Below are 14,594 nucleotides of genomic sequence, written 5' to 3' on the forward strand. Positions count from 1 at the left end.
GGTTATCGTATGCTTATGGCATAAGCTACGGACAACGAACACAAATGCATTTTATCGTTGGCAATTTGAATGCACAGAAATACCGTTATGAGATCCTGAGGCGAATATCTTTTAAGGTAACTGTGACCATACATTAGGGCCTAATGAATTTATTTCAATTGACTGATTTCCTCATGACCTGTAACTCAGTCAAATCTTTGAAATTTGGTTCATTATATATCACTTTAATTTAGATCTGGTGTAGTTTCAACTCTGTGGGCTGGTGGAGAAAGTTTAAGGTTAGATGAGAAGCTGCTTGCTGATAAGGATTCTGTGTGTTTCATGTGCTCAATACTTTTTGCACAACAACAGTATACAACTTTACACACACACACACACACACACACACACACGCGCACACACAAAGAATGACAACCTCTGCAAAAGTAAACTAAGGTCTCCTTTATTATTATTTTTCTTCATTTTATATATCTATTTATCAGTTTTTTTTCTACATAAGAGTACTTTAAAAGTATGTCTTCATGCTTTAGGTGCAGCTTCAGTGTGTGAGCACATGCAAGATGGTGGTCCAGGTGGAGATTGCACAGCGGATGTGGGGTGAGAGGAGAGTAGAGGAGTCCTCTGACCACCCCGGGACCACTGAACAGTCACCAAATAATCACAAGGCGGTCAGGACGGCCGACCGAACGGGGATTATAGACCGCTGGGAGCACTCGGTCATAGGGAAGCAGTTCAGTTTCTTGCAAATAGTTCCGACCTGTCCATTTTGGGGGACGGTTTGTGTCATGACATCATCAATTGACATCTTTAGTGCAGTCCAAAAAATAAGAACCATACTATGGAGAAGCAGGCAGGCTTTAAAAAAGAAGTTTCAAACAGTCAGTTTTAAAAGAGAGCACGACGAAGGGGGAAACAGAGGGGGAGGGGAAGCTTTCTTTCTGGTCCCGTTCCTCCTGGGGCCTCATTAAAGGGGGCGTTGGGGGACATATTGCTCATGACCTGGATCTTTTCGGGGGGGGGGGGGGGTCACAATGTGACTGCAGAGGTATGAGGTAAGGAGGCCTTTCAGAGACGATTCAAAACATACGTGTATCACAAGGACACAGCGACACAGGACATTTGCTCAACAATTAGTAGCACATCTCTGGCCGTTGCAGTGAAGGAACAGGAACTAGCTTTTTTTTTTAAAGGCCCAGTATAGTCAAAAACAACATTTTCTGTGTTTTATATATATATATTTCCACACCGAGGTTGGAATAATACTGTGAAATTGTGAAAATGCTGATAATGCCCTTTAAGTATTAGGTTTAATTAATTCAATTAATTAAAAAGACTGCCTACAATTTCTGCCTGTTTTGGTGCGATGGAGTTTTGGCCTGCCTGGTGATGTCAACGGGCGGCAAGTTAGTTAATAGACCAATAAGAGTTCCAAACCTCTCTGCCAATAACAGCAAGTTTTCCCCGCACCACTCAGATCACACCCAGACAGTCCTAGCAAGATTCTTGCTTAAAAAAAACCTCTCTTTGCTAATACTCTATTTTTGTTGATTTTTTGAAAACTAGCTGGTGGTTGAAAAATAACCACAAAAAGGTACTTAAATTGTTACCCAGAAATTATTTGATTTTGAGATAAAAAAAAAGAAAAACCTTTAAGAGTTGAAATGAAAGACTAAAAACAAATCAAATACATCCCCGCAGTTTCATGGAGGGAGAACAAGAACTAGACAGTGAAGGAAGAAGAGTTGCACAGGCATCACATTTTTAACCAGTATATTGCTATACGCATCATTTCCATAGCAATAGAAGAGGTTCACAATAATAACACCTTGATAATCGACAGCTACAGAAATACCGAAAGAGCCCGACAAGAAAGATTCCACAACAAAGCTGGAATACAACAGAATACAACCCATCATTTTATACAAATAAAAAAAATACATTGATAAAATGAAAGTACAAAAACATTGCAATATTATACCCAGCAATTGGTGTGTGAGAAACACGTTTTAAAAAATGTTTCCCCCTTTTCCTTTGTTGTTGCTCAAAGACATTTGTGAGAAAAACACACAAGGACATCATCTTTGGTGCAGATTCCACAGCAATCTCATTAATGACATTTATCGAGCAGTGTCACACAATCACCTTACTCTAGACATCCACTATATACACACAAAAGTATGTGGACATCACTTCAAATTAGTGGATTCTGGCTATTTCATCCAAACCAGTTCCTTACAGGTGTATAAAATCGAACACACAGCCATGCATTCTCAATAGACAAAAACATTGACAGTAGAATGGCCTTACTCAAGAGCTCAGTGACTTTCAACGTGGCATCGTCATAGCATGCCACCTTTCAAACGTGTCAGTACGTCAAATTTCTTCCCTGCTAGAGCTTTCCCGGGCAACTGTAAGTGCTGTCATTGTGAAGTGGGAATATCTGAGCAACAACAACTGCGAACACAAGCTCACAGAACGGGACTGCCCTCGGTTACAACACTCACTACCACGTTCCAAACTGCCTCTAGAAGCAACGTCAACACAATAACTTTGTTGGGGGGTTTCCATGGCCGAGCAGCCGCATACAAGCCTAACATCACCATGCGCAACACCAAGCGCAACACCAAGCGTCAGATGGAGTGGAGTAACGCTCGCGGCCATTGGACTGGAGCAGTGGAAACTCGTTCTATGGAGTTATGAATCACGCTTCACCATCTGCCAGTCCAATGAACAAATCTGGGTTTGGTGGATGCCAGGAGTACGCTACCTGCCCCAATGCATAGTGCCAACTGTAAAGTTTGATGGAGGAGGAATAATGGTCTGGGGCTGTTTTTCATGGTTCAAGCTAGGTCCCTTAGTTCCAGACTTCCAGTGAAGGGAAATCTTAACGCTACAGCATACAATGACAATATAGACGAGTCTGTGTTTCCAACTTTGTGGCAACAGTTTGGGGAAGGACCTTTCCTGTTTCAGCATCACAATACCCCCATGCACAAAGCGAGGTCCATACAGAAATGGTTTGTTGAGATCGGTATGGAAGAACTTGACCGGCCTGCACAGATCCTTGACCTCAACCCCATCAAACACTTTTGGGCTGAATTGGAATGCCGACTGCGAGCCAGGCCTAATCGCCCAACATCAGTGCCCAACCTCACTAATGCTCTTGTGGCTGAATGGAAGACATTCAACATCTAGTTGAAAGCCTTCCCAAAAGAGTGGAGGCTGTTATAGCAGCAAAGGGGGGAACAACTCCATATTAATGCCCATGATTTTGAAATGAGATGTTTGCCGAGCAGTTGTCCACATACTTTTGGTCATGTAGTGTACATACAACACACACACTGCTGGGACTCCAAGCACCTTCCCCTGCTGTTTTGAACCAAACATATCAAATATAAAAATACACCAACTTAAAGAATACTTCATAATAATAATTCCTTTGCAGTGTGTCCGTTTACATTGTGGTTTGTCACTGGCCATGTACAATGCTGATATTAGAGGTATATGACCAGCCTATAAGGGAGAGCACACAGATAATACATTAGAAAGTTGTCATTACTGGCATCCAGAGTTTATCATGTTGTAGAAATAGTTGAATTAGAAAATATGAACACATGGGAAAGGGTGGGGAAGAGGGCTTACAGAACACCCAGGGAATCGGACCAATAGGACTTGGATTGAGAAAACACGGATTGGTCATTGAGTGGGCTGGTGGTACCAAACTCAACTTTGTAAAATCTCTCATGCGTTTCTTTGTGTTCCCTTGGAAGTTTACTCACACAATGAGCAATCAACAATCGTGTTGCTTACAAGAGTTGTTTAAATGACGACATAAGCTCTTGGAGACATGCATTTCCCAGCTCTCTATGAATTACATGACATATGGCCTACTTTACACCTTCATAAACAACCCCAGATTGACATAAGATGTGTTATGTCACCAGACTTGTATTGTGTGGCATGACCATGACCTATCGATCCGAGGTTGTTGACATAAGCATTTATAAATGCCCAGGGCATGGATGCATAATGTCCATGAGGATCATGCTTATGAAGGAGGTGTAACGTAGCCCCTATGCAGTGTCATTGATAGAAATACTGAATTCCTGTCATTATTCAATTGCAGTATAATCCATCTCTCAAACACAAAAAAAATTGTAAGTTAGTAAGTTGCAATACTAAAAAAAAACAAGCCTCCTCCAGGAAACAAAACAAACACATTAAAGAGAGAAACATGATTCAAAGCTCCATGTGCAGGGAAGAAAAAATAAATAAAAAATCACTCGAGCAGATCCCTGTTGGTTCTCTACCGAATCACCTCGCCGAACTCTGACACCATTCCCATGCAAAGCCATGGCTTACTTCAACAAGAAAAAACGTGCAGCACATCCACAACTCTCCTCTACCCCCCCCCCCCCCCAGGTCAAAGGACTCGAGGGGAATCGTCGACAGCCTCCACCAGGGCCCAATGTTCAAGTACGGAATGGGAATGTAATTGAATGACCAAAAATGCCAACAAATAAATAAATAAGATGTAACGGGACCAAAAGAAGAGATTTCAAATGAATAATGATTGAATAACTGTAACCAACATTTTGGATTTGCATTTAGCATAATATCATACGTGCTTATAATAAAGGGGCTATATTGTAATGAAATAAGACATTAAAAAGGTAAAATTCTACAATAGGTTAAAAAGTCACATGGCATTTGGGTTTATACTAGTGTAATTACATTTAACTGAATAGTAGAAATAGAATCGTTGTACATTCTACATTCTGGTTACAGAAATAAGTATATAGTAACTACATGGTGTATGGACAACTTCATGTAAAGTCTTGCAAATAAAACAACAATGACTAAAAATGATTCCAGTTAAAAATGGCAAGACTTCGTGATTAGATGGGCAGATTGAACATTGAGTACCATCGATAAAAATAAAAAAGAATGTTTTACAGAGTGATGACATCACAGCCATGAGGAACGAGAGCAGAGTGATTGGGACGGAGGGAGGTGGCCAGAACCACATGCGTTATTTCTCACAAACACTCAAGATAGACATACACACGCATGCACGAGGTACACACGCACGCACGCAGACACACACACACAGACACAAAGTCTCAGTGGCTGGTAATTTTGAAGAGCCTCTTTCTCAGGCCTAGAGAGGGGATTGGGGTGCAGTGGGTTGGGTTATGAGGTTCCCCTAACCCCCTAATCAGGAGTTGAGGGAGAACTGGTCCTGCTCGATGGGCTTCTTCACCCAGGCCCCCAGGCCCGACTTGTGGAAGACCTTGATGAGAGTCTGCTTGGCGTTGTGGTACTCCACCGCCGCCTGCTTGGCGTCGTGGTATGAGCTGGGCTTGGACACCTTGATCCTCAGTGTGGATGACAGCTGGGGTGGGGAAGGGAAGCAAACAGATTTTGAGATAAGAAGACTACTTTGAATCAAATATTGAGGAGTGACTTGATCTGTGTTTCAGCTGAGCTGATGTGATGTGGTGTGTGTCGGACCGTTCTGTACCTTGGAATGCAGGCGAACCCAGCGGCTGTAGAGGGCGTGCTTGCAGAGGCGCGAGGCGCGTCCCATGTCGTCTTTGCCCGTGGTAGCATTGATGACCTCCAGCGCCAGGTCGCCCACCGCCCAGTTCACGCTGAAATTGGGTGCCTTGCCCGGCTGCCTCGCCTCCGCGTTGCTGATGCCTGGAATCACAAATAGAACCATAGAGTGAGTGGCCAATTCCACTTTATAACAGTAAGCATACAAGTCTGAGCCACTGGGAATTGAATACAGGACATGATGAGCCTGGGAATTAGCTGTGAAAGCGGTAGCTGTACTGGGCTGCCTGCTGACTGACTGACAGGAAGATTAGGATTGAAAGGGGAACTGCACCCACTGATTTGGCCTTGTTCTTTAGCTTGCTTCTCAAGAAATGCCGGCAAACATGAGTTGACTTGGGAGTGTGGTTTGATTGTTGGTGTTTCTTGCGTGTGTCCTTGCAACCACCAAGACACACCCATCTGTCAGAATCTTGCCCGCAGCTGTTTCCCCACACTCAATCACAACAAACAAACATCCTGCAGGTTGAGCTCAATAACTACAGACAGATGTATGGGTGAGATGCTGGAGGAAGCTTTGAATAGGTCAGTAGCCTACAGAGTATTATGAGAAGAACGCGATTTCTGAATATTCTAAACTAAGTGTTTTGATACCTTTCAAATGTAGTAGCAGGTCCATGTAGAACACATAACCCTTTACATTATACCATAGAAGCAGTGTTCTGTTAATATAACAAAGTGCTCCTTTCATCTTCCATTGTCATTCCCAGCCGATAGAGATTCTGTGCCTATGGGCATTTTGTTTGGTGTTAATGGGGCTACCTTGGCAAACATGTCAGTGGTCAGACCTTCCTGTGTGGTGTCCCGTATACAACAGGAGTTCCCTGATCCTGGTGCAAAATACACAGGGTTTCTCTCACCCCATATTGACTGATACAATTCAATCAAAAAAACAAAAAAAAGACAATACAAGTGAAATTTGTGTTTCGTAAATTTTTGCCATTCAGAGACATCAGTATCAAGTCCGTCTGTCAGTCCTTCTAGGCAGAGTTCCTCTGTCCAGTCTCTGTGTTCTTTTGCCAATCGTAATCTTTTATTTTTATTGTCCTGTCTGAGATATGGCTTTTTCTTTGCAACTCTGCCTAGAAGTCCAGCATCCCAGAGTCGCCTCTTCACTGTTGACGTTGAGACTGGTGTTTTGCGGGTACTATTTAATGAAGCTGCCATTTGAGGACTTGTGAGGCGTCTGTTTCTCAAACTAGACACTCTTTTGTACTTGTTTTGATCAGTTGTGCTACGGGGCCTCCCACTCCTCTTTCTATTCTGGTTAGGCCAGTTTGCGGTGTTCTATGAAGGGAGTAGTACACAGCGTTGTACGAGATATTCCGTTTCTGGGCAATTTCTCGCATGGAATAGCCTTGATTTCTCACAACAAGAATAGACTGATGAGTTTCAGAAGAAAGGTCTTTGTTTCTGGTCTTTGTTTTTGAACCTGTAATCGAACCCACAAATGCTGATGTTCAGATATTCAACTAGTCTAAAGAAGGCCAGTTTTAATGCTTATAATTTTAAACCAACAGTTTTCAGCTGTGCAAACAATTGCAAAATGATTTTCTAACGATCAATTAGCCTCAATTTGAGGTTATTTTAATGGACAAAAAAATTGCTTTTCTTTCCAAAACAAAGACATTTCTATGTGACTCCAAACTTTTGAACGGTAGTGTAAATTTAATATATAATTATTAATATACGCCTACTGTGTGATCGCTAGCAAATTAATTAGCTAACTAACGTTAGCCTGCATAGCTGGAACTTCTGAAGGACAATGTTTTATTTCTACAATTTCCAAAAGATAACCAAACATATTTACTTTTCACGATTACGTGTTTGTGCCGTCATATGCATTAGTAGCACAATTTCTAACTTTCTAACTCTAGCATTTGTTTTTACTTACACTTGTATGTTGACTTCTCCATTGATGTTGTTTTGAAGTTTTCGCTGACTTTTCTTAGCAGATGTACAATCATCACAAATTGAATTATGGGGAGTTTCAGGCCCCGGAGTGAACACAATTGTACACTCGCAAAGTCGACTACAAACGAGGGCTGAGGGGCTTACATTGCAAACTTCCCTTGCTTGGCTAATCATTTGGACCCCCCTCCAAGATGGCGACGGGGATTCCCCCAAGGGCATAAGGCGAGGGTAAGTGGACGAGGGTGTGTCTTAAGTGTTTGGACCGCAACCCTGGGAGGGAGATCAAGGTTGTGTTAATTAGGGCAAACCATTGCAAAATGTTTCAATAAGATAAAATGAACGTTTTGTGCCTATTATTTCTGTTCCGTACCTATTGAACACAACCCAGGACACTGTTGTTACTAGGTAATGTTATGGGATGGGTAGGTAGTATAGGTCTTAGGTGCATAAGTAGACAACATACTACACTTCCACAATCCCAGCCAAGCCTTGATAAGGACAGGTGCTGCCAATTAAGGTGACCGACCGTCAGTCAGTATCCCACCTTGCAAGCCGTGAGGTTGCTGGTTTGTTTAGTGGCCTTTCGTTTTGATTTTGAGTCTTTAATTGAGGTATGTATGCCCATTTGTAAATTTCTTTTTTTGTATATATTTGTTTCCATCACTATCTTCACATAACAATCCGCTTGGGCTCACCGATCTAAAGGAGTCAAGACAGACTTGTCTTGGACCTAAGGTAAGGTTGCCGTCTCCCTAGGCACATGTATATTCAACACCTGGTCACATATGCTTACTTCTCACAGTTATGCACACACCTAGTCAGATTATAGAACAATTAAGACCGCCTAGAACCCCTAGACTTAGTGAGTCCAGTGTTAAAGGTAGGTTGTCTAGTTGCTTCCATAACAGTAACCCTCACCCTTCCTTAGCCCCTACCCTGACAATAGATGTAGGATTTTTTCTGGGCAGTAGGAGAGAAGGGGGAACACATTATTTGATCTGCATATGCTATAGAATCCAAGTACACTGCAACGTATCTCAGGTCCCAAATTCAACAAAACAACATTAAGAAGGGCTATATAATGAAACATCATGACAGAAAAAGTATCTAAATAGACTTGACCTTAAAACAAATCGGTTGCATGGATTCCACCGATTTGGCAGAAAGGGAATCAAGTTATTTAAATTCACACAGGAAAGATAAGCAAATTTCACCACAGACGACAAGTGAAGTGTTTCAATGAGACTACCGTAGGGGACCCATCCACAGTGCATTCGGAAAGTACTCAGAGCCCTTAATTTTCCCCACATTTTGTGATAGCCTTATTCTAAAATTGATTAAATATTTTTCTCCTCAGTCAACACACAATAACCCATGATGACAAAGCGAAAACAGGTTTAGAAATTTAAGCCAATTTATAAAACATAAAATAAAAAATAAATCCTTATTTACATAAGTATTCAGACCCTTTGCTTTGAGACTCGAAATTGAGCTCAGGTGCATCCTGTTTCCATTGGTCATCCTTAAGATGTTTCTACAACTTGATAGTCCATCTGTGGTAAATTCAATTGATTGGATTTGGAAAGGCAGACACCTGTAGAATATATGGTCCCACAGTTGACAATGCATGTCAGAGCAAAAACCAAGCCATGATGGCGAAGGAATTATCAGTAAAGCTCCGAGACAGGATTGTGTCAAGGCACAGATCTGGGGAAGGTTACCAAAAAATGTCTGCTGCATTGAATGTCCACAAGAACATAGTGGCCTCCATCACTCTTAAACTGAAAAAGTTTGGAACCACAAATTATCTTCCTCGACCTGGCTGCCAGGCCAAATCAGGGGAGAAGGGCCTTGGTCAGGGAGCTGACCAAGAACCTGGCGGTCTCTCTGACAGAGCTCCAGAGTTCCTCTGTGGAGATGGGAGAACCTTCCAGAAGGACAACCATCTCTGCAGCACTCCACCAATCAGGCCTTTATGGTAGAGTGGCAAGACGGAAACCCCTCCTCAATAAGGCACATGACAGGCCGCTTGGGGTTTGCCAAAAGGCACCTAAAGGACTCTGACTGTGAGAAACAAGATTCCTGAATGCTAAGCGTCACGTCTGGAGGAAACTTGGCACCAATCACTACGGTGAAGCATGGTGGTGGTACGGACTGGGAGACTAGTCAGGATTGAGGGAAAGATGAATGGAGCAAAGTACATAGAGTTCCTTGAAGAAAACCTGCTCTATAGTGCTCAGGACCTCAGACTGGGGCAAAGGTTCACCTTCCAACAAGACAACAACCCTAAGCACACAGCCTAGGCAACGCAGGAGTGGCTTCGGGGCAAGTCTCTGAATGTCCTTGAGTGGCCCAGCTAGAGCCCGGACTTGAACCCGATCGAACATCTCCGGAGAGAACTGAAAATAGCTGTGCAGCGATGCTCCTCATCCAACCTGACAGAGCTTGAGAGGATCTGCAGAGAAGAATGGGAGAAACTCCCCAAATACAAGTGTGCCATGCTTGTAGCGTCATAACCAAGAAGACTTGGGGCTGTAATCCCTGCCAAAGGTGCTACAACAAAGTTCTGAGTAAAGGGTCTGAATACTTATGTAAATGTTATACGTTTTTTATTTTGAATACATCTGCAGAAATGTCTAAACCTGTTTTTGCTTTGTCATTATGGGGAAATGTGTGTAGAATGAGGGAAAAAATGATTTAATCAATTTTAGAACAATGCTGTTACTTAAAAAGTCAAGGGGTCTGAATACTTTCTGAATCCACGGATTTAGGTTACGAAATCAGACTTTTTGGATACAATGTTAGCTAATGATATGTTAAGAGGAAGACCCCACTGAACGATTCAGAACATGAATAATCATATTTGTCTTTGTATTTTATAACACAAGGAAGTGAACTTTCATTACCTAACTGCATTGTCACCCACTCTGGATAGAGTGGGTTGAAACACTACAGTTGAAGTTGGAAGTTTACATACACTTAGCTGGAGTCATAAAAACTTGTTTTTCAACCACTCCACAAATTTCTTGTTAACAAACTATAGTTTTGGCAAGTCGGTTAATTTTTCCAACAATTCTTTACAGACAGAGTACTTCACTTATAGTTCACTGTATCAATCTATCACAATTCCAGTGGGTCAGAAGTTTACATACACTAAGTTGACTGTGCCTTTAAACAGCTTGGAAAATTCCAGAAAATGATGTCCAGCTTTAGAAGCTTTTGATAGGCTAATTGAGATCATTTGAGTCAATTGGAGGTATACCTGTGGATGTATTTCAAGGCCTACCTTCAAACTCAGTGCCTATTTGCTTGACATCATGGGAAAATCAAAAGAAATCAACCAAGTTATCCTTGGGAGTAATTTCCAAACACCTGAAGGTACCATGTTCATCTGTACAAACAATAGAACGCAAGTATAAACACCATGGAACCACACCGCCGTCGTACCCCTCAGGAAGGAGACGCGTTCTGTCTCCAAGAGATGAACATGCTTTGGTGAAAAAAGTGCAAATCAATCCCAGGACAACAGCAAAGGACCTTGCAATAGCAAAGGACCTCGTGAAGATGCTGGAGGAAACAGGTACAAAAGTATCTATATCCACAGTAAAATGAGTCCAATATCGACATAACCTGAAAGGCCGCTCAGCAAGGAAGAAGCCACTGCTCCCAAAATCCCCATAAAAAAGCCAGACTACGGTTTGCAACTGCATAAGGGGACAAAGATCGTACTTTTTGGAGAAATGTCCTCTGGTCTGATGAAACAAAAACAGAACTGTTTGCCCATAATGACCATTGTTAAGTTTGGAGGAGAAAGGGGAGGCTTGCAAGCCGAAGAACACCATTCCAACCGTGAATCACGGGGGTGGCAGCATCATGTTGTGGGGGTGCTTTGCTGCAGGAGGGACTGGTGCGCTTCACAAAATAGATGGCATCATGAGGATGGACAATTAGGTGGATATATTGAAGCAACATCTCAAGACATCAGTCAGGAAGTTAAAGCTTGGTCGCAAATGCGAGGAGGAGGCCAACAAACCCGACTCAGTTACACCAGCTCTGTCAATAGGAATGGGCCAAAATTCACCCAACGTATTGTGGGAAGTTTGTGGAAGGCTCCCGAAACGTTTCACCCAAGTTAAACAATTTAAAAGGGCAATGCTACCAAATATCAATCAAATTGATTTATAAAGCCCTTCTTACATCAGCTGATGTCACAAAGTGCTGTACAGAAATCCAGCCTAAAACCCCAAACAGCAAGCAATGTAGGTGTTGAAGCACGGTGGCTTAGAAAAACTCCCTAGAAAGGCCAAAACCTAGGAAGAAACATAGAGAAGAACCAGGCTATGAGGGGTGGCAAGTACTAATTGAGTTTATGCAAACTTCTGACCTACTGGGAATGTGATGAAAGAAATAAAAGCAGAAAATAAATCATTCTCTCTACTATTATTCTGACATTTCACATTCTTAAAATAAAGTGGTGATCCTAACTGACCTAAGACAGGGAATTATTACTTGGATCAAATGTCAGGAACTGTGAAAAACTGAGTTTAAATGTATTTGGCTAAAGTGTATGTAAACTTCTGACTTCAACTGTATCTATTGATTAGATAATCTCCTAAATGTAATTTATCTTTCTCTACTGGGTCTGCATTGGTCCTTATGGGCAAATCAGTTATAATTACACATACCAGACACTAGCGGCGTAGCCACTGATCTCAGGCTTACCCAATAATTGTCCCAGAAATGATTCAATACAAATTGTTTTATTTTATTACATTTTTAAAAGAAAAGCATGTGAGATTTATTTTCTATGGATCATTTTATAATGTAACAAAGAAATAGTCCGCGACAATCAAGTTGGCTTCCGACTGTTGGTCACATGTTTTTTTCCCATACTGTGGTTTACTTCAACAACCTGGCAATGTCATATGGCTAAACGTTGTAACGCTAGCCTACTCAAATTGACCCACCAGCTAAGGTAATTTAGTAGTTCTAGCAATGGCAAACCAAATGTCGATTGCTACTGTAGTTTTTTTTTATGCCTGGAGGAATAGGAGTGTGTGCCATAAAATAATTTGGATCAATCCACCGATAGCATCCAGAATGAGACAGTAACAGGTGGTGTCACGATAGAAACAACTGCAATCGCCATCACAACTGCCAATGCCACGTTGAGCCAGGCATGTTTGCCTACCCCACTGTCTCCTTTCGTTCTTGATGCTGCGGGCGGGGGTGAACCTACAGTCGGTCCAACGACAGTTTTGTCTGCCGTTGATGAACCAGCCTGTCAACCTGGGGCAAATGTTGAATTCAGATTCATACAAGATGGATTTAAAAACTGGAAACTCACAAGAAATGCTTGCTGGAAACAGGAGACTAGCAAATGACATGCTAGAGCCCTTGCAAAAAATTTGAGTCCTACAATGCATGGTGATGCAAACATAGATTTTATAGAAAGAAACCGTGCATGTGTTAAAGTGGTCATAGACATTGTTCCAATGTGTGCACAGCAGGATATTCCACTCAGAGAGCATAGAGAAACTGAAGAGACAATCAACAAAGGTAACTTGTTTGAATTTCATCTCAAAGTATGACTCAGAAATACAAAAACAGGCTTAAATGAGCTACCTCGCAATGCCACGCTTATTAGCCCCGAAATTCCGAACGAGTTGCTGGAGTGTGCAGCATCGTTGTTCACCTTGGAAGATGATTAAGTTCATTCTGCGCCTTCCACGTATTTTGCCATACGAGCAGATGAATATAAAGATCAATCTAAATGAGAACTTATTCCTGTGCGCATCCGATACAATCATGCTGGATTGATTAAAGAAATAGATGTTGGGTTTATGGAAACCGCTGATTTGTTTGCACAAGGAATTTCTCTGAAAATACTTGGAAGTGTTGCAACCCCTGGAGTTGGATCTCATTCAGTGTGTGGGTTTTTGTTTCGATGGCGCTTCAGTCATGTCAAGGAAATGAGGAGGGGCACATGTCCTACTAAAGCAAACATTTAAGCAAGCGGTATGTGCGCATTGCAACTCCGACCATCCCGTTTGGTTCTGTGCACCGCGGCAAAAGTGTCGGGACTGCTAGATGTCATTTTAGAGGTTCTTGCAGAGTTTTCAGATGCTTGTGGACAAACCAAATAGAAGTCGATGCCCTCTTACAACAAATCCAGAACAATACGTTTTTATTCCTGTTCGTCACATTTAGTAAATCGTTTGACACTAGTGGTTTTGCTACAAAGGGATTACAAAGCTCTCTACGTTATCTGTGAAGGACTGTATTGGTTTTAAAAAAATCAGCTTTTCTACATTCAGAGATAGCTTGAGAACTTTATCAAAGTCTCCCCGAGTTAACTGAAGAGATGATGGTTAAGCATGATATTAGTAATTGGGATGTGAGCGCATCACAGCAGCGAAAACTGCCTGTATAATTGGCAGCCAGTGTAGTCACAACTTCATTAGGGAAAACATCCAGCATCAAGAGTGACAGTGACCTGAGGCAACTTTGGAACAATATTCTAGACAGACAGATTACTGAGTTGAACTCAAGATTTCAAGAAGACACATACGGGATCATGCAAGCGGCAGCCTCCTTTTCCAAAGAATCCCAAACCTGCGTCCTTAAAGAGCAGATGAAGACCACATGCGATCATTATGCAAAATCAATTGAGGATGCTGAATCCACTGTTTTAATTTGGCAGTTGATGTCGCAAAATGAACGTGGGAAAGAGAGACTTTTCCTCCATAATGAGTGTCCTGCCCTGATGATATTTTCCTTAATATAAAATCTCTGTTAAGGATCATTGTCACACTTCCAATGGCATCATGCAGTGTGGAGAGACTTTTCTCAACAACAACTAGCATAAAGAAATTGTCTTCGCACATCAATGACAAGCGCCCGGCTGAACCACTTCAGATTGCTGTCTTTTGAGCGTGAATTGACAGATACATTGGATTATGATGAAATCATCACCATATTCAACTCGCCGTCTGCGACTTGGGATGTAGGTCACGCCTTATGATACGTCTACTAAAGGTAAAGTACCATGTTATAGTACT

General features: G+C 41.9%; 1 protein-coding gene across 9 annotated transcripts in view; it reads right to left on the bottom strand.

Moving 5' to 3' along the window:
• Positions 1 to 421: 421 nt before the first annotated feature.
• LOC109865600 (double-stranded RNA-specific editase 1-like) overlaps positions 422 to 14,594 on the bottom strand; it is a 183,011-nt gene continuing 168,838 nt past the window's right edge. For all 9 annotated transcript variants that reach the window (XM_031793961.1, XM_031793955.1, XM_031793949.1 and 6 more), the window contains 2 exons: positions 5,525 to 5,703; positions 422 to 5,395 (listed from right to left, as the gene is read on the bottom strand). In XM_031793961.1, the coding sequence (XP_031649821.1) occupies positions 5,219 to 5,395; positions 5,525 to 5,703 (356 nt within the window). In that variant the 3' untranslated portion in view covers positions 422 to 5,218. The remainder of the gene's footprint in view (positions 5,396 to 5,524; positions 5,704 to 14,594) is intronic.

This window comes from Oncorhynchus kisutch, linkage group LG2 (genome assembly GCF_002021735.2).
Source record: "Oncorhynchus kisutch isolate 150728-3 linkage group LG2, Okis_V2, whole genome shotgun sequence".
Lineage (NCBI taxonomy): Eukaryota > Metazoa > Chordata > Actinopteri > Salmoniformes > Salmonidae > Oncorhynchus > Oncorhynchus kisutch.